Raw genomic sequence first — 21,475 nt, 5'->3', positions numbered from 1 at the left:
AAGAAGAAAGCGCTAAAGCGGAGGAAAAGAGGCAAGTCCCCAAGCACTTTAAGGCCTTCAAGAAGATAGCTGACCGATTTGGCCCAAATATAAGAAAAACTTAGGGAGAAAACATTGTCGTCAACATGGCTCAAGTCATAGACCTTGACAAAGAGGACTGGGAGGTGAAACCTACTCGGTTATGGTTAGGAATGACCACCCCGACCAGCTTCACCCAAAAATTAGCTCGTATAGATACATGAGTTAATCACAATTTCATGTCTTATGACACATGGCTCTCCCTTGGGAAACCCACGTTGAAGGAGACTCCTGCCACCACAGTTACATCATTGGCTTCTCAGATTGTTCACTGTTTAGGCACACTCACAAGTGTATTCCACATTGGAAATAATCCCTTGGAAGGAAAGTTTTATGTGATGCCTGCAGGAACAATGAAGGAACAAATTCTCCTAGGTCATGGATGGATGGGACACAATAGGTGCCACATCGACTGGGATGTTCGGACTGCAACTTTACAACTTGCCTCCGGCCAAGTGATAGGTAGTCCTTATGACAGACAAAGAACCCATGCACTCCACTACCTCATGTCAAGAAGGTACATTACCTCTCACTAGCATTCTTCCGCCCTTGGATCCACACAGATCCATACCACCAAAAAAGAGGCCGCTCCTCACTCCACATGATACACAGCCTCTTGAATCTTCACACCCAACACACCCAGCAACAACCCACTCTGAATTCTCCAATGCAACTATTTCTTCTAAAATGCCCCACAACACTAACTGCACTGACCATGCTAACACCCCTAACCACCACACAATGGGCAAGCACTCTTAGTACTGGGTTCCAAAGGAGCTTCTCATGGCCCAAGGGTACTATGAAGGTACAACTACTCTGTGGATCCCTCGCCGATCCCCTTACCTTCCTCAAGTACCACAAAAGCAAGCTCGTCGCACCTCTCGAATACAATCCCTTCGACAACCTCAAGCGGCATACAGGGTGCAAGATAAGCGCAGGTCCAAATGCTCTCCGAGGGCAAATATCCCTTGTCCCCAATGGAAGTCTTACAACTCCCTGCAACAACATGGATCCCAAAACCCTTACTTCAAGCTCATAATTATTACCATGGCAACTGTAGAATTTGGGTTCCCAAATCCAACAGGTGCACACCCCCTACTCTTGTCATCTCGCAGTTTTTGTCACTATAATGGAAACCCAAGGTAGCCTCTACCACTAGTACAGCATAAGGGAAAGGGAAACAAAAGCTTTACGACGACATCATACCCCACAAACGGCAAGCCAATGTCCCTAACACTGATATACCCTCAACATTGGCTGCACCTCTGCCCCTAATTATCAAGCTACCTCGGAGTACAACTACTCAACCAGTAGCCTCTCCGATTGCAGTTATCCCTTATGCAGAACCCACTGAACTCCCCCAAGAGTTCGCAACCTTGCCAATACCAGATTGGAACGGTCTTCTTCGCATGGCAAATTGCGCTTTCCGTATAAAATCCGTAATGGGATGCTGGCTACATAGCCAAGCGTGCAAAACCCGCTTTAAGGGTGCCCTTTTTAAAAAAAATAAAATTTAAAAAAAAAAGGAAGGAAAAGAAAGAGAGAGAAAAACTCTCTACCTTCTAAGTCACGGGATCCTCTAGAAGCCACAACCACACCATCTGGAATCACGGCTGCGGAATCATGAGCCACGGCCACACCTTCTCAAGAGCCGACCGCCCGAAACGAAGCCTCCCTCCCTCCCTCCTTACACTGGTCTCCTAATACTTTATCACAGAGTTTTTATCCAGAACACACTCGCCATAGCTGGTATCATGATGTTTGATGAGAGCCGTGTTGCTTTTCCAATGGAAGAATACAGCATAGAAAGAGGAAGCTGAGGAGGGAACAGAATTCTTCAGAACCAAGAGGCCAACATCTGACAGCAGGGAGAACGAGACGACAATGACGACGGCGGCGGCGGCCTCGGAGGCGTCCCCTCAACCCCTCCACAACCACCTACCAAATTGCCAACCATTAGAGGAAGGCCAGATCCCCGCACCGCCACCACATGAGAACGAAGAAGTCGACCCACTCAATTGGCGTGACCCGCTGGATCACACAGAATTCGATCAGGCGATCCGAATCCTGCTGGGTCGACAACATCAGGAGGAGCCCATCACACGCATCTCCGACCACATGGACATTCATGTCCTGTGGCTATACCTCGTGGCAAAGCACAAAGATTGGAAGCGGAGCCACCCTCCTCGACAACCAGGTGGCTATCATCGGCCCCCCCGCTGCTGCTCGTCCCCCATAACATTCGATCTAATGGGCGAGCATCCATCCTAGAGAAGACCATTCCTGCAAAAGGGCTTCATATGGGACCAGTACCGCAACGTGCCACGCGCCCTCAGAATCAGTCCAGAGTACCTGCCCATTCGAAGAAGATGGACCTGGAGACTTTTCCATGAGGAGAAAACAAAGAACCCAAAGTTGCAATTCAACTTTCCGTGGTTTTCTCCTCCATCACATCAAAAATCCTACACAGAGGAGAATATGCTCAAGACTTTTCAGGAATTCATCAACCGATACAAGCATGTGCCGGATCCAACGATCGTTGCAACAATCAGGTTCTTCAATCTGATAATCACACTGCTGGAAACATTCTGAACTAGCATCACTACAACGAGGGCTCTCAGGGGCTGGCTACTGACATCAACAAAGGCCCAACCCTCAAGCAGATTTTTGGATACTATGAAAGGATCCAGTGGATGCCAGCCTAGCACCACCAGACATTTGAGGACATGATGGAAACTTCGTTACAAAGTTTTCCATCGGGCACCCCCCAGTCGCCATTTTCGAGGATGGACCTGAATTAGGGAGAGGGGTATGTTAACCACTTTCGGTTTAACATCATTTTCAAAGCGTGGTTATGCTTCTTGTATTTTATCATTTTGTAACTACGCAAAACACTTTATGTATAAGAGACGTATGGGATGACTGAGCTTACGACTTGTGTAATGCCAGTCACAAGTAGCCCCATGTACATATAGATAGAAGGAACTAGGAACTAGTTTTGGGTCCCCAATTGTAAATCAAGAGCTTATGTATATAAGACATTTTATAAAATATAAAAAGGAAAATCCTCATTTGTCTCAGTGGAGTTTTGCTCTCTCACTCTCTCTCACTCTCTTGACCATTTATTTGTGTGTTTGCATGGTGAATGCTTGCATGCTTGATTATGGTGTGTGCAGGAACGGATGGTGATACTTAGCTTCTCCTCTCCTCTCCTCTCCTCTCGCTTGATCCTTCTTGCATACGTAGGCATTGAGTAGAGATTGAGCTCTCCATAGCTCTCTCCTCTTTGCTCCATACCTACTTTGTGAAGCTCCATTTGAGTGACATAAGTGGTGTTGGAGTGAGCCCCTACTAGCGGCCTCACATCGAAGAGTTAATAGGGTTGGCTAATTACCTGCCTCCGAATCGACCCTTGCATGTCTGCTTCTCTCTCTTTTGTGCAAGGTAGTATGTTAAAGTTAACATTGCCGAAAGTTTAATTGGAGATCAAATTTCAAAAATATCTATGCTTTTATAGTCTTCTAAAGTAGGTTTTCTTTATATAGGGAATAGGGTGTTTCTCTCAATATTTATTGATGTAGAAGGCATTGCATACCCAATTAGATACAGAAGGTTCAATTACGCCCTTAGTGAGTAGCTCCTCAATTTCTTTCTTTCTTTAGAAGGTTCAATTAGGCCCTTAGTGAGTAGCTCCTCAATCTCTTTCTTACTTTCTTTCGTGTTCGAGGGCCTCATTCCTAGATGTGATGCATTTGTTTCATTTTGGTGAGGCAAGTCTGGAATAGATATGTGAAATCTCTCATCATCCTAGATAGTTGGTAATCCTACCTCAAGTTGCGCATACACCAAGGAATTATAAGAATAAATATGCTTTTGGATTTCTCGTGTAGTTGCTCTTCTATCTTGTCATTGTAGACTTCACATTCTTTCTTAACCATCTTTCAAAAGCTTGATCTTTTGGAATGAGTGCTTCGATGGTTTTAATGTATTAAAATACAACAATGGAAGCAAAATCTTTACAATACAAAGCATTGAATTGTGGAAAGAAAATGAGGGTAAACAATATTGCTACTTGCAACCTTGATTATAAATTGATGGAAAACTTTGTTTACAAAATGATGGTCCATCCACCTATGTGCTTCGGGTAAGGAGATTTGATGGCGATCTAAACATACTCTAGACAGAGGAATCTTGTTTACAAGAGCGCTTGAACACAACGAACTCATTGATGAACAAAGACTACCAAACTAGTCTATATATAGTGCCCAAGGTTAACACATGGATGTAGGTTAACCATGTCGACCAATCCACGATCTAGTTCCAAAATGACTAACCGATCATATCGATCGATTGACAACATGATTTCATAGAGACTATGACAACTCCCACAACCATCTGATACCGTGCATTCCCGCTCTTGAAATACATTCAATATACTTTCATTTTTGCGTCTTTGGCACCAACATATACAAATAAACACACACACACACATACATGTGCATGTACATGTATACACTTATATACTTATGATACACACATACACATACATGTGCATGTACATGTATACACGTATATACTTATGTGTATATGTATGTGTGTGTGCGTGTGTGCACGCACACATACATACTACAATCAGGTTAGTATGTCGACCATGTCCTCCAAGTGTATGTAAAGGATTGTGTAACCATATGTTCAGTTATGTGTAAGAGTGAATGTCTTGTAACATTAACAAATGCGTGTGTATATGTCTTGTAATGACAAATGCGTGTGTAGTGTTCGCATGGTACTTTCCACAAGGTTGGGTCGTACTCTTTAAAAACTCTTACACTTCATTCCGAGTCATTGATGGCGCTTTAGAAGTGGTGGCGTCAAGCATCCAAAAGAAATGTAATGAAACGTGTAGATTATGCTTTACTCCCTCTCAAGGGCTACCAACTGATGACCAGAATAACAAATTGTATACATGAACTTTGCCCATGACAAGGTATTGAGTCATGATCTTTGAGTACATATAACTGATTGACAAGATGTGGTAGCATAACCAAAATTTAGCATGTTTTCACAGGATCACAAATTGTGCTTCAAGCATAAGCAAGTTATCAAATACATTACAACAATGACAGTTTTGAACAAAACTACACGACTTTACATGTCCGGTCCTCCTTCAAGGCAAATGGAGGCAAATGCAGGACGGGAAGTACTGGAGCCCCGGTTGCAAAAAATCAAAAAAATTTCACCGTTTTTCTGCCATGTTGTCTGTACCCACTGTCGGCCTCGAGCCAGCCCCAATGCCACAGCATCACAGAAGGCAATGCCAGCAGCATTCTTGCTGCATTTGGAAACACACATCACCGTTATTATAGTTCGGAAACACTTTTTACATGAAAGCATTTGACATCTCAGAAGAGGTAATAAGCATGGCAATACAATCTACCTTCCACGAGGAGCCGTTGAAGTCACAAACCCGAGAGCTCTCCGTGAGCTACCATGCACATGTCCTTCCAGTGCAGTTGTCACAGTTGGCTTCTCCCTCCTGGATCACAATACCTTAGTGTAAAGACAATTATTTCATACTTTGCACTACATTGAGGTGGTGTGTGAAAAAACCCCTCTTGTAAGTAAAGAGGGACAAAGCAATGACTTACATGGAAGACCATGTACCATAATCTTCTATAGTGGGAGCATACACTGTTGCCCCAAACTCCACAACACCTTTACGGAACGGGCGTATGGAGACTCTCAACAAGCATAAATTTTCAACCCTAAGTACACTCCTTGTCCCTTGTGTTTCTGACTTAGCATGCCAGGCTACTGTACCTTCACAAAGCCGCCTGCACAATGTTTTGAATTTCTCCATCCTCTGCATTCGTGCTGGAAATAGAAGCAAGCCCATTTGATGGGATGCTTGTAGGTATATTTCTAGTCTTTCTGCAGTTCGGGCCACAAAGGAAACATCAGGTGGCACTGAATCGGAGTGTGGATTGCCTTTGTATCCTAGAGGAGACATAGAAGGACCAGTTGGAGGCTGCATGAAAGAGCCATAAACAGCTTCTTCATGAACACTTTCAGAGGCAGAAGCTGATACTGGCAGCCTCTTCTTAGTGGACCTTTTAGGAAATGCTCTAACATCTTGCAGAGACTTGGCAACCATCAAATCGGCATAGGCACGACTATCAGGGAAATCGTCCGGAAACAATGGAGATCCAGCCTGTGGCGTGCACATACTAATCAGATTAGGAAGTTTTTGGTACAGCTTAAACAGCAGTTAAACAATACCAATTATTGCAACTTTTCCACTTACATCAGTGTAAAGCCAATGTCGTTCTCGTATACCAATCACATGACCTCCTGCAAACACAAGGGGCACCCAAAAGGCTGAAATCCAGCTCATCGGTAGGATAATAGACCACCTGCACATGAAACGTTTACTCATATCAAGTTTAAGAAACCCACAAGACTCAGAAAGCATTCAAACTTTAATGCAAGCTCACCCGCATGCTGATGGCTTTTCACTATCATGTTTTAGGAGTATTATAGGACATGTACACCTTCCAGAGAGAGCTTTCTTTCTTTCCAGCATTCTGCCATTTCTGGCAGCTTCTTTTATAAACCCGAAAGAAGCCAACCGATCCACATGCCGCATCCTACTGAGGAACTTTTCCCTTACAGGTGGCATGAGTTTTCCACTAAAAGAGTTGGATTCACATGCCCACAGAGCATCAATGGCTTTGAAATTACAGCAGTATTCCTGTGTCTGTTCTTCCATATTCACCTCCGATGTTGATTCAGAAGCTTCCTGCTCGGGCTGTGTAGCTCCCTGTATGATCTTGTTAACTCCTTCAGGTGGCACTTGTGTTTTGCTGCTTTTAGCTTCAGAACTCATAAAAGAAGGGATGAGAGAGGGATCAAGAGCCAAGTATCTCTCACTTTGCTTCTGCCGTGGATCGGATACCTCCATGTTTACAACCACCTTTCCTTTGCGTTCATTTGGCATCATCACTTCAGAAAGTTCATAGAGCTTCCTACACTTGCCCTGTTGGTCCCTGACGATAAGAAAAGGCCAAAAGACTCTGAAAACAACTAGAACAAGAAGTACAATAGAGGAAAACAAGAAAAACATAATAATACAAGCAGCCCATACATTTTTCCATGCCCTTCATACAACAAACACCAACCCCTAGGAATCACCTGTAAACAGGGAAAAGAACCTTTCGTAAGACCTCAAAAGACTCTTCACCTATAAGGTCCAACCGACCCAAATCTCCTCTCCTTGAGAAACAATGAACTAAGCCATCACCAAACTCCTCATTCTGCAAACATGTGAATCACGTAAGACGAGCAGCATCAAAACACTAAATTCAAAGAGGAGATTTCAAGTATTAAGCTCTGAGACTATGCCCACACATTACCGATAATAATATCTTTATACCAGTTTGCAGCAAATGGCCTGTAGGGCCTCAAATGCTTCCTCAAAAGCAGCAGCATGAACCCACAGCCAGAGGTCTCTTTCTTTCAGATGTTCACTTTTTTCTGCTGCACAAAATGGAGTGCCCGATCCAGACATGACCGGTTTCCACACCAGAAGAACCGGGGCAATAAGCTTGTACGGAGCTTGCCCAACATGATGTAGCTGTCAAAATTCAGAAGCAGATTCTCTACGTAAGAAGACAGAAGACAACAGTAGTGTGGTGAGCAGAGAAGTAACACCTATTGAGTGCTTCACAAAAAGAGAAACCTACAACAGCTGTTGTAAAGCATCTCCAAGAGAACTCTGATTGTGCTGCTTCGCAGTTAGGGTCAATAGCTGGGGGTGACTCAAGCATAAGTTGCATAATTTGAAATATCCTTTCCTGTAATAACACCAAAAAGGCAATGTTATACGATTATTCACTCAGCACAGTACTCAAGGTTTGACAGACCATCATTAATACTATGCATTTGCCCAAGCTGGTATGGGCACAAGCAAGCTATGGCATGAAAGATTTTGTCACATGAACACTCTCTAGTGAGTGACGTGCACTCAAAGGTCAAGTACATGGCTATTGTGCCAGTTCATTATAATATTGTCCAGGCAACCAATGAGCAGCCAAGTTTGGACATAGTTATTGGGCTTTTGTGTAAACACACTCAATTAGACATTAATATTAGGGTTAGTACCCAACTCACCAACATTTGTGTGTTGCTCTGTTTTGCGCTATGCTGCTGTGTGCACCCCCCTCCGCCTCCTTTTTCCCACCCACCATTTCCACCCTTTCTCAGGCCCCCAAGGCAACAACTAGGGGGAAGTAGCCACAATGAACCTACAAGAACTGGAGGCATACATCAGGACAACACCAAGAAGGCGCTGGGCGAACAGAAGAAGGTGCTGGACAGGGTCCTGAACCAACATGAAAAACAGTTGGAAGGCCTCCACAAGGAGATACAGGGCAAGAATAACAAGATTGAAGAATTGGCAGCAAAGGTGAATCACCAGGAGGAGGAGATTTGGATGTTGAAAGAGACCCAGATGCAACAACAAGAAATTCCAGAGGCTGCCCCAGTGGTGTGCTATACATTGTCAAGAACAAAGGGGCTGAAAGTATTTATCAAAGTATAATCTTTTTGTCACAAGACAGAAGCGTGCTTACACTTATTAAAAGACTGAACTTCATCATTATGGTTAAGTTACCATATACATAGCCATGAATCAAGAAACACATCTATGATATACCATAGCAAGGCATCCACATGAAAACTCTTCACAAAACTAACTGTAGTGATGACGCAACATTAGGGACCAGAAGATGGGCTGCCCCAACACCCCCCCCCCCCCAAAAAAAAAAAACTTGGAAGGTAAATTCTATTGCCTTAAGGGAGTATTCTTATACAAGTACATTGAACGGGTAGCTTGGTCCAGGCATGCACCACCCTTTCTTCCAAAAACTTTGAATGAAAACAAATCAATCAATCAGCTAGCTTGCAAGTAGCCTAGCTACCACAAGCAACAAGGTGCCCAGCACCACCCTCAAAGATTTCCTGGCAATCCTTAAGAGATGGAAGCCCATCTTTCCAAGATCCAACTATCCAATAGCTGATTACCACCTTAGGTAAGTGCCCATCACTTCCCAAGGGTATCCCCGCTTGATTCTTCACAAAAAACACCAGCAGCACCGCAGGTACAAGTCTTGCTCTTCTTTACCTCCAGGCTTTGATAATACCCTTCTCTTGTGGTTTTGTAACACGCGGAAGCTCTGGGGTCTTCTTTCAGCCCTAAACACCACTGAGAACATGCTGATGCAAAAAAGCAGACAGAAGGGAGAGTAGAGAGAGAGATAGCTGGAAATTCAGTACATTCATATGGTACAAAAAGATACCCAGTCTACAGCCCTAGGCTGCCTCATATATAAAAAGGTGGGAATCACCCAAAATAATCCTAGTCTAAGGACCCAACTCAAAAGGAGTTGAATGAATCTATCCAATATGCGCCTTTTATAGGCCCTTTTACCCAGCGCCTTCGCCTCGCTTCTCTCCTTCGCTTGTACGCCTGCCCGCCTACATGGCAGCCTGCCACCATGTGCACCTGCAGCCATCCTTCGCTTCACTTGTGCGCCTGTAGGACTGCTTGCTATAGGCCACCTATGACAAGTGGCAGCGCTTGCAGCCAGCCATCTACACGTCAGCGCCTGCAGCCAGTCGACTCACCTGCAGTCAGCCACACGTGCATGTGCCTGCCACGTCAGTGCTTGCACACATGCGCCATGTCAGCTTTACTGTGTCAGCTGCCACGAGGCAATGCCATGTCAGCTGCTGACTGGGCAGACCCACAAGATGCCTCAGCTGCTGCTCTAGGAGAAAGACCAAAAACATGCATGAACAAACATATGATCATGCACACACATGAACACACACACACACACACCCCAAACATGTATCTGCATCCACACACGTGTAGGATTAACATGATCAGTGAATGCTAAACAAGATTAAACATAATCACAATGCTTAAGAAAAAAAGGTAAAATATTCAGTCCTGTAACAACTTCTCTTGCAGTACCATGAACAAGATCATTGAAGATTGAAGGAGATCGTGGAGTGTGTGGGCATCATTATGATCATGGAGAGCTTCTTCTTCGCCATCAACACCTTCTCCAACTTGCTTTTCAGATGTGCGGTAAGCCTAGACTTCTATGGACATATGCATGGGCAATATGGACGCGTGTACGGGGCTGTATGGAGCAACATGTATGAACAGAAATTTCAGAAACCCTAAAATTTTCAAAAACCCTAAAACTGCTCCAAAAACCCTAAAAACTGCTTTTTGGAGGTTTTTATCGCCCAAAACCATTAAAACAAGTTTTATATCAGTTTTCTTGCCAGAAAGAGCTTTTCCATGGTTTTCTTCATCAAAAAGGTTGTAGGAGTTGTGGAGATTACTCATGGAGAACTTGGACTACTTGAACTTGGATTTGAACTTGGATATGAACTTGGACATAGAGCTTGGACATGGAGAACTTGGGCAAAGAGCTTGGGCATGGAACATGAAGCTTGGACATAAACATGGAATGTGGACATATAGTTTGGGCATGAAGCGTGGACATGAACATGAAACTTGGTTATGGAACTTGGACTTGGATTTGGATCTGAACTTGGATTTGGATTTGGATCCAGACTTGGATTTGAATCTGAACTTGGATCCGGACTTGGACTTGGACTTGGACTTGGATTTAGACTTGGACTTGGACTTGGACTTGGACTTGGATTCATTGGATTTGGATTTGGATATTAGATTTGGTACTAGCCCGGTGAGAGATACTTGCGGGTCATCCCCATGGTGTGCTCGGCATCAGAGATCTCTTGCCTCGACAGCGACATCGACTTGGATATCCTACATCGGCATATCTGTTTGTTTTGTATTCATTGATTGTATTGACACTGGCCAACGTGCCCGTGGATTGTTCCTGAATAAATTCCTGAAAGGGGGTGGAGCATGTTCCCCGCTCAATATAGTGTATTGTGCAAGATCCCTATTCCCTTCTCTCTCTCCCCTCTCTCTATATCTCTATCTCTTGGACACGTAGTTGAGTCTGTCACGGCACGACCTGCTGGACTTGCAATTGTGTTCAACCAAGTTACATTAGTATCAGAGCATACGGTTCTCTTTCACTTCTATCGTGAAAGAAGATCACCGTGAACACTAGCTAGCTCTACACTTAGAACACTGCAGACAGACAACAGTGAACGTTGGAGATGCTAACACAGGAGGCGGGGACAATGAAATGCATGCTTCCAATGCTTCACAAGAAGAGCAAACTCATGTGGTGCACATTAGGAAACACGAACATGTGGGACAACCGTCCCGTGGCAAAGAGGAAATGCAGAAAGGAGAGTCCATAGCTGTCATGATTTGTGACTAATAATATTATTATTCATTAGTAAAGTGAAACCGGCCTCTGATGGAAAACCAGAGTGCGGTAGATTAGCAATCACCCGTCCTCTTGTAGTCTAGATGTGAAACAAAGCAGATTGGAGCTAGAGTGCCCAAATCTGAAAACACAGCGACACCTGTTGGCCCCAAAACTTGGCGCCCCTTGCGGTATTTCTTTATTCAATTATAATAATATGAATGGCTGAATACAACACAAAGATCAGCCAAGAGTTTACACCTGTAAGTCCAATCTGACGGCCCACAAATCCTTCTCAGCACAGAGGATCTATGCACACAGATCTGTGTTCCACAATAACACACTGTGCCTCCCTCTGATCAGCCAAGATCACTAAGCAGGCCAGCCATGGGCATACATCTGGCATAACTCAAGTGCATGATACATCATCTCAGCTCAAACATACATGTGCTGTCCAAACTCTGTCTCAACCCTTGTCAATCTGCCATACCCCTCCTCTCACAAGGGGCCAGATAACTCATATCTGCAACAGACATCAAGCAGTAGAAAGAGAGATAGATGAACAGAAACAAGGCTTACCAAGTTCAGCTCGTGAAACAGCACTGGAGGAAGCAACAGCACCAATCTGTACTTGCAGGCACTTGTATCCACAATCCTGCTTCACACATGTGCTTGTACTTGCCTGTATCCTCCTCCTGATGTTCACTCTTATGCTGTCCTTGAAAATACAGATCTGAAAACCAGCACTGTACCCGTCTGTACCACCTCGGGATACGTGCCAGGAGTTGTACTTGCACAAATAGCCTGCTGTCCACTCTTGTACCTGCCTGAATCTGAGTACACAGTTCTGTCCAGCACCTGTTTACGCCGCCTGCAGCAGTTGTACTTGCTGTACCTGACTGTCCGTACACTGTACGGCAGTCGTACAGTATGGTACGGGCTGTGTACTTGCTGGTATAGCCTGCACAGGGCCTGTGCGCAGAGAATCCAGCAGAGAAGAAGAACACTTGCAGCAGATTTCAGCAGCAGCCTGTACTTGCAGTCGTACAGTGCTGTACGGACTGCACACGTGGGAAGTACAGCTGATTATACAGAAGAAAACAGCAGCAAACACTCAGAAAACAGCAGCCGCCTCCTTCCTTGTGCTTTTCCACTCCCCAAAAGGGAAGAGAGAGAGAGAGAAGAGAGAGAAACACTCCAAAAGTGGCCCTCTTCCCCAAATTAATCCCTAGGGCCCCAAACTTTAATAAGTTCCCTAGGGCCACTAAGGCCTAGGGGCAAACTTTAATAAACATTAAAGTTTAATGTTTCTAGTTCCCCCCTTCACACCTAGGGATGTCCACACATCTTAAACTCTGTCCGGGCACCCCCCATGTGAATCATAAAATATTCTGACTCTGCAACCACCATGCCCACACTTGTACTGTTCCATTTTCACAAGGCCATGACATACCCCCCTCTTGAAAAATGGCAAGCGTCCTCGATTGCATTCTGGTGATGCATCAAAATATCCAAAGTGAAATATACAATATGGCAAGATCAGCGTCCCAATCTCTCTAATCCATACACATGTATCAACATTCACTGCAAACCAATGGCATAGTAATGGTCCAAGTTGTATACCACTCTGAACCATACATATCCACAAAAATCTCCATGTGACTAGTACACATATATCATAGAAGTCCCATAAACAGATATACTGTCAGCCTCAGTACCTTCGGGTGAGTGAAAAACTGCAACAAGCGACCTCTAGATGTCATCTGAGCCTGTCTGTATCAAGGGAGTGGAGGTGCTACCCCCCTCTTGAGCATCAGGTAATGCTCCAGACCCATGCTCTGCTGAACCTGAATGAGCCACAATAAGAGTCGGCTCTAACTCAAAGGCATCGAGATAAAGCTGCAAAACCTGAAGTGAATCTGTTAAGTCACCTTCCTCCATCCACTTCGCATCCATCGGTGAATAGTTCTTGAACTTCACAAGATAGCGACGGGAAACTTTACCTCGTACCTTCCTTTCTTTATGTGCCAGTATCTGCTCTGGAATCAGAACCTCATCAAGTTCCTCAACTTCCGGCTGAGCCTCATCTGATACATCCTCAGGCACATCCCCACGGAAAGGTCTAAGAAGACTCACGTGAAATGCATTGTGAATCCTCCAGTGATCTGGTAACTTCAAACGATAGGTTACCTCACCAATCTTTTCCAAAACCTGAAAAGGCCCATAATATCGCATGCTCAACTTAGGGAATAAGCGCTCTTTACCCTTCATCTTCTTGAGTCTAGCCTTTTCAAAGCGCAAAAGAACCCAATTACCCAATGCAAACTGTAAATCACGTCTGTGACGGTCTGCGGCTTTCTTTTGCTTCTGCTGAGTTTTCTGGAGGGCCAACTTAACTCTCCGATAAGCTTCATCCAAGCTCTCCACATACTAATCAGCCTCAAAGATCTTATCCTTTATATGCAAAATGGGTGGAACCTTCTTCCCTCCTTCTACAATCTCAAAAGGCGCCTTGCCTGTCGAGCTATGTACAGTGTTGTTATATGCAAACTCCACCAAAGGAAGATATTTTTCCCATTGTTGCTTGTGCTCTGACACATAACATTTGAGAAGATCCAACACTGTAGAGTTAGCCTCTTCTGACTGACCATCTGTCTGTGGATGAAATGACGATGAAAACTTGAGAGTTATACCCATGTTGTCAAACAACCCTCTCCAAAACAAACTCGTCATCCGTGGATCACGGTCACTAATGATAGACGTAGGCAAGCCATGATACTTGAAGATGTTCGCCATGAACAACTTCACCATATGATCCACTTTAATTGTCTTCCGCACGGGAATGAAATGTGCCTGCTTACTGAACCAGCATATGATAGTCCAGATGCCATCATTTCCCGTTTGTGTCCGTGGAAGATCAAATACAAAATCCATGGCAATGCTCTCCCAAGGTCTATCCGGAATAGGTAAAGGTTGTAATAACCCTGGTGTCTTCTGACGGTCAAACTTTACCTTCTGACATACGATGCATTGCCTCACTAAGGCGTCAACATCTCTTCTCAAGGTTGGCCAATAAAAGAAAGTCTCCACTGCTTTGACCGTGGCGTCAATTCCTCTATGACCTGCATACGGTGGAGCATGACTTTCAATCATAACCTTGAGTCGCAATGGCCTGGTAACACACAGTCTGCCATGCATCAATAAAAACCCATCTCTGAGAGTATAATGCTCATGCCGCTGACCCTCAAACATCTGATCATACAACCTTTCAAAGTCCTCATCATGGGCATACTGCTCTTTCATTTCATCAAGCTCATGATAATAAGCAAGTGAAACTGCAGAGACCTGTGGCTTGCGTGACAAAGCATCTGCCACTACATTCTTTTTGCCTTCCACATGCACAATCTGGAAGTGAAACATTGACAAAAAGTTTGCCCAACGCATATGCTTCTCTGAAAGCTTGGTCTGCGTGAGGAAATATCGCAAGGTCTGATGATCTGTCTGCACAGTGAAATCAGCCCCAAGCAAGTAGTGTTTCCAAGTAGAAAGAGCGTGAATTACAGCCAACATCTCTTTCTCATAAACCTGTAAATGCTTCTCGGCATCTTGCAAAACTCTACTCTCATAGGCTATCACATGTCCCTCTTCAGTATAGTAAAAACACTTTTGAGCATCTCTCAAAGCCTGTCTTTCCTCAGAAGTCCTCTTGGGCATTGGCAACTTCTTATACTTTGTCTCTGTAGACCCTTTAGCATCACGAGAAGCATGCCCAAATTTTTCAGCTTTCTTGCTCAATTTCTTACTGCCTTTAAACCCAGATGAACCTCCTGTGAGTAACGCATTAGCTGTCATAGCATTTTCAATCATCTGTGACATGTTCGTTACTCCTTGTCTTTATACAATAATCTCGTACCTCCTTGGGCAGCCCACAACAATACTTCTCTACCTGCTCAGATAACGGCACGGCACGATAAGAAGTCACTGGGAGTAGAGCTTCCCAAAACTTCTTGTTATATCACACTTTGAAGCATCCAGCTTGTGCCATGCGGTCATAACATCCACCTCAAATGTAGATGTGAGCCATACGGAAGAGAAAACCTGTTTGAATTGGACCCATGTGGTGGGTGCTATGCCCTGCAAAAGAAGAGTAGACCACCACTGCAAAGCATTGCCCTTGAGAAAAGTGGCAGCTTTCCTCACCTTAGAGGACTCTGTGTAATTCCCACCAGAAAAAGCAGCATCAAACTGCTGTAAAAAGGTAAGTGCCTTCAATTTATCCTTGGCCCCACTGAAAGTGTCAAACTTCACTGCAGCTCCCCCTTCCTTGTAATCTTTCGCCTTTCCCATAGGCGTTAGATTATCATATGGAAGTGGTTTCGTAAGATTGCTGCCCCCAACATTCATACCCATCATTGGGTCAACATTTCCCATTCCCATGCCACGCATACCATACATTCCAGCCATGTTTCCATACATTCCATTATGCATACCTGGCTGCATGCCACCAAACATATTGCCTTGCATCCCAGGTTGCATGCCTGCAAACATATTTCCAGCCATACCGGACTGCATACCACCATACATATTCCCTTGCATGCCAGGCTGAAAATTGGCTCCAAAAGGCCCATACATACCCATGCCTCCCTGAGGATAACCCCCAGTCATGGATTGGAACACCGAGCCACCACCAAAATAACCTCGATGCATATTCTGCTGAGGAATAGGTGGCTGTCCATAGAAGGAACTCTGAGAGATTGCACCATAAGCATGCTGCATATTCGGAAACTGGCCAAAAGATGGTTCCTGTGGGATGGCACCACTATGACCCTGTGGAAGATTCTTTGAACGAACCTTCTTCTTCTTTTTCTGGGGCTCTGTGCGGGGCTCTGTGCGAGATCTCAAAAATTCAGCAAATCTCTCACTCTGTGTGAGCTGCATAAAAGTATCCATAACACTAGCCAAGCGATCTTTGAACCGAGCATCATCATCCTCTTTACCATGCACATCTTCTGGTTGTGTTACATCCTCATAAGGCTCAACATCTGCAGCCTGTTCTCCTACAAAAATATCCTCAGATACATCTCTTTCAGGAGAAGTCTCTTGCTCTTCTTCTTCATGATAGAAGTACTCATCCTCTGTATCAGACATGTTTGCTGAATTTTCAGCGATGGCTTTCTTCAAAGCAACCACGAGCTCACCCCCTTCAGAAAGTTGATGATTGGTCCCGGCAACGGAACCTTGAAACCGGCCTCTGATGGAAAACTAGAGTGCGGTAGATTAGCAATCACCCGTCCTCTTGTAGTCTAGATGTGAAACAAAGCAGATTGGAGCTAGAGTGCCCAAATCTGAAAACACAGCGACACCTGTTGGCCCCAAAACTTGGCGCCCCTTGCGGTATTTCTTTATTCAATTATAATAATATGAATGGCTGAGTACAACACAAAGATCAGCCAAGAGTTTACACCTGTAAGTCCAATCTGACGGCCCACAAATCCTTCTCAGCACAGAGGATCTACGCACACAAATCTGTGTTCCACAATAACACACTGTGCCTCCCTCTGATCAGCCAAGATCACTAAGCAGGCCAGCCATGGGCATACATCTGGCATAACTCAAGTGCATGATACATCATCTCAGCTCAAACATACATGTGCTGTCCAAACTCTGTCTCAACCCTTGTCAATCTGCCATACCCCTCCTCTCACAAGGGGCCAGATAACTCATATCTGCAACAGACATCAAGCAGTAGAAAGAGAGATAGATGAACAGAAACAAGGCTTACCAAGTTCAGCTCGTGAAACAGCACTGGAGGAAGCAACAGCACCAATCTGTACTTGCAGGCACTTGTATCCACAATCCTGCTTCACACATGTGCTTGTACTTGCCTGTATCCTCCTCCTGATGTTCACTCTTATGCTGTCCTTGAAAATGCAGATCTGAAAATCAGCACTGTACCTGTCTGTACCACCTCGGGATACGTGCCAGGAGTTGTACTTGCACAAACAGCCTGCTGTCCACTCTTGTACCTGCCTGAATCTGAGTGCACAGTTCTGTCCCGCACCTGTTTACGCCGCCTACAGCAGTTGTACTTGCTGTACCTGACTGTCCGTACACTGTACGGTAGTCGTACAGTATGGTACGGGCTGTGTACTTGCTGGTACAGCCTGCACAAGGCCTGTGCGCAGAGAATCCAGCAGAGAAGAAGAACACTTGCAACAGATTTCAGCAGCAGCCTGTACTTGCAGTCGTACAGTGCTGTACGGACTGCACACGTGGGAAGTACAGCTGATTATACAGAAGAAAACAGCAGCAAACACTCGGAAAACAGTAGCCGCCTCCTTCCTTGTGCTTTTCCACACTTGAGGATCCTTTTTGCTCCACGACTCCCCAAAAGGGAAGAGAGAGAGAGAGAGAAGAGAGAGAAACACTCCAAAAGTGGCCCTCTTCCCCAAATTAATCCCTAGGGCCCCAAACTTTAATAAGTTCCCTAGGGCCACTAAGGCCTAGGGGCAAACTTTAATAAACATTAAAGTTTAATGTTTCTAGTTCCCCCCTTCACACCTAGGGATGTCCACACATCTTAAACTCTGTCCGGGCACCCCCCATGTGAATCATAAAATATTCTGACTCTGCAACCACCATGCCCACACTTGTACTGTTCCATTTTCACAGGGCCATGACATCAAGAGTTGTGCCTTCTCGAGTGGTCATCAGTAAAGGGACACATCCTCTCGAAGGGTCGCACCACTTCATGACTATTAGTCTAAAGACACATCTATTCATGAAAGGACATGATCCTGCACAAGGACAATGACTCTTCTATTGTAACTCTTCAGCCCCTATTTAAAGAGGGCTCCCATGTGCAATTCAATAACTCAAGTTCTTTGGTTTAATCTTTCAAGTCCTGTCATTCTAGTTCTTAATCATGTGATTAGAATAGTTAATAGAGAGATTAGAAGATAGAAATCTACACAATAGCCTTAAGCATTGAACTTACTCGTATGTAGGCTCTTCTTTATGCACAACAAGAAGAATTGAAGCTCTACCGCCACGAGGATCCATTAGTACATAATCGTTTGAAGACCAAGAATATGGATCATGCAATGACAATGATTGCTCAAGAGTTACACATGCAACCGTGGGATGCAGCACGTGCATACTTGGCTCGTACCGAGGATGCCTATGCAGAAAAGACAACCATCCCACATGTCTTGGTATCCCCACAAATGCTCGAACAAGAACTTATGTCTAAGAGGATGAATCCTCACGTTATTGGAGAGGAATCATCGGCGACTTCATGCCATGTCGGTGTACCTTATGTAGCCCGTGAAGGATGCAATGTTTATGGCAGTGGTCAAAATGTATGTCGAATGCCATTGCCGGCTGAAAATGTGCATGCACAACACATGTAACATGGGCTGCAATTTTCTATTGGTGCAAGAATTCCACGTATCTCTCATGCCACTCGTGCCCTCGAGTGTGCTCGTGAGGGCCGGTGAGAATGCACCAATGTGTGTTGAGGGGCCAGCCATGCCTCATGCTTACAGGGCATATGTATCTATGCCTAATCCTAAAATGATGCGAGTCACAGGGGCTGTCCAATGGACAAGCATGCGAAAAAACATGTTGAGATGCACGCTAATGCATCAAAGTCTCGTGACTTTAAAGACGGAGACAAATCTGTGAAGTTTGACGCATATCATGGGAAATATGATGCATCAAAGACACTTGCTTTTATTGCCCAATTTGATTTGCTTTTAGTAATGAGGATTTCACTCAGAAATTCATGCTCCGGCATGTAAGCATGTTCATGAAAGACACTGCTACCCATTAGTGGCTCACAGAGAAGCTCTCACCGAATCCTGTTAGATCATGGGAAGAGTTAAGGAGAGGTTCTATGCCCAATTCTTACCTCACAATGCATTGAATGAGATAACAATGAAGTGGGATAAGGCGAAGCAAAATGAGGAGGAAACGGTGAATAGATATGTGCAAAAGTTTTGAAAAGTGCTTTTGGAGGTGTCTCCACTCATGCGTGTCACTGAGGCGGAAAGGAAGAGAAGGTTTCAATCAGGATTGCAACCCGTGTACAAAGCGGACTACAAATGTATCCCGGTCACACCTTACACTCGTAACCACCCGAGCAATTGAAACTCAAGTTGAGTCGATCCAATAAGGCTAAACCCTCATTCCAAGGCAAAGAGAGGGCTGTCCAAAACCTACAAAATAATGGACAGCCACCTAAAAAGAACCAAAACCAAGAAAAAAATGGTCCAAAGGCTGAAAATAAGTCCACCAAGAAGCGTCCCTTCCAAGTGAGAGACTATGGTCTCACTCCGGTGTAGAAAAAGCAGTAAATGAGCGAGAGAAAATGCTTTGCTTGTGGTAGCACTGAGCATATTGCAAATGCATGCCCAAAAACAAGAAGAAGTGTGATAATGCAAATGCATCAAAGCCCAATGTGCATATGGTTCCAGATGTGCAAGACAACACTTCACATGATAGCAAAGACAAGGTTGTATGTAAAGCTTGGGGACAGCTTAAGAATCAGCCCACTTTGTTCATGTTTGATGATTATGCAACTGAGAACTTCATATCTACACAGATGGCAGTTGCTTTGCATATTGAAGTGGAGGACATGGATCCTCAAATTGAAGTAGGGGTTGCCTTTATTGGTAGATAAGTGCAAGTTATGTCTATTATTGGCAAGTTGCGCATACATATTCAAGTATATGTAGATCATGAGGACTTTCTTGTAGCGCCTTTGAATGGCTGTGATGTATTGCTTGGAAAGCCTTGGCACACACGCATTGATCCATGCAAGGCTTACAAGACCAACAGGATCACCTTCATGCATAAGGGCCAAGAGCATGTGATTGATGCTAATGAAGAGGGTGATACCGTTTCCCTTGTACCTCATGTACAAATTAAGAAAGTAATAAAAAAGAGTGTTTTTACGTACTTGATTTTTGTATGGGATCGTGCTGAAGAAAATAATGCGCATGTAAACACTCCTAGTAATGATAGGCTGAAATTTTTGGAAGACTACAACGATTGTTTTGCCGATGAGTTGCCATCCGTACGACCAGAAGATCATCGCATTGATCTTGTGCCGGATAGCTCACTACCTAATAGGCCATCCTATCGTGTAAGTGCATCTCAAAAAGAGGAGATCATGAAGCAGGTAAATGAGCTTCTTGAGAAGAGTTTGGTTCAACCAAGCTCTTCCCCATATTGTTCACCCGTTCTCTTGGTTCAAAAGAAGGATGGATCTTTTCATATGTGTGTCGATTATAGAGCTTTGAATAAGCTCACCATCAAGAATCAGTTTCTGATTCCACGCATAGACGACATCCTTTACAAGTTGGATGGATCAGCATGCTTTAGCCGAATTGATCTCAAGAGTGGGTATACTTGTAAACATAAAATTCAGCATATGTTTTGTTTTGTTTTCATACTGTACTGGAAGAAATAGGTGCTAGCCAGTGGAGAATCCCTGGACACCCACAAAGTTGTATTTGGAAGCAGACTTCTTTTTGGTAATCTAACCATAAAGAGAGAGGGGAGGGGGGGTCAGCCCATCTTCTGGCCCCTAGTGTGGTGTATTGTGCAGACAAGAATGAAACGAAACGTGTTTCATGAAACATGCGAAATGTTTCATAAATGTTTCATACGAATGAAACACGTTTCATTCGTGTCCACCTGGGAACTGTACGATTTAAGCATTTTTTATCCAAATTCTTCAGTTTTAACTTGTAAACATGTTTTAACGTGTAAATGATGCATGTTTAATATTGTTTTGCAAGGAAGGCAACATATTTTTACATATTATAAACTTGTACATAAATTTTGGGACCTGTACCTCCCCTTTTTGTATGAAATGTTTTTGAAACGTCTGGGATTTGAATGTAACGTTTTTGAAACGCGTTTCATGAAACGCCTGGCAACTATGCATCAAGTACGTGTGGTGTCTGAGAATGTACATAAAACTGCTTTCAAGATAGCATTTAGCTTCA

At 44.2% G+C, this 21,475-nt stretch overlaps 2 protein-coding genes across 2 annotated transcripts in view; one reads left to right on the top strand and one right to left on the bottom strand.

Moving 5' to 3' along the window:
- Positions 1-21,475, top strand: part of BOB1 (HSP20-like chaperones superfamily protein) — a 280,817-nt gene that overhangs the window by 211,126 nt on the left and 48,216 nt on the right. The gene's annotated exons all lie outside the window — the stretch shown is intronic.
- LOC147623655 (ribonucleases P/MRP protein subunit POP1-like) lies at positions 4,969-9,817 on the bottom strand. Its single transcript, XM_086820042.1, has 9 exons — positions 9,809-9,817; positions 7,818-7,928; positions 7,508-7,708; positions 7,267-7,388; positions 6,570-7,121; positions 6,380-6,488; positions 5,724-6,286; positions 5,513-5,611; positions 4,969-5,407 (listed from the first exon to the last, which is right to left on the bottom strand). The coding sequence occupies exons 1-9, from the start codon at positions 9,815-9,817 to the stop codon at positions 5,224-5,226; spliced, it is 1,950 nt and encodes a 649-aa protein (XP_086676168.1). The 3' UTR covers positions 4,969-5,223.

Source organism: Cibotium barometz, chromosome 26 (genome assembly GCF_041138505.1).
Source record: "Cibotium barometz isolate CiBa-2024 chromosome 26, ASM4113850v1, whole genome shotgun sequence".
Taxonomy (NCBI): Eukaryota; Viridiplantae; Streptophyta; class Polypodiopsida; order Cyatheales; family Cibotiaceae; genus Cibotium; species Cibotium barometz.
Note: the sequence above shows the minus strand (reverse complement) of the source record. Positions and strands in the feature narration are given on the sequence as shown.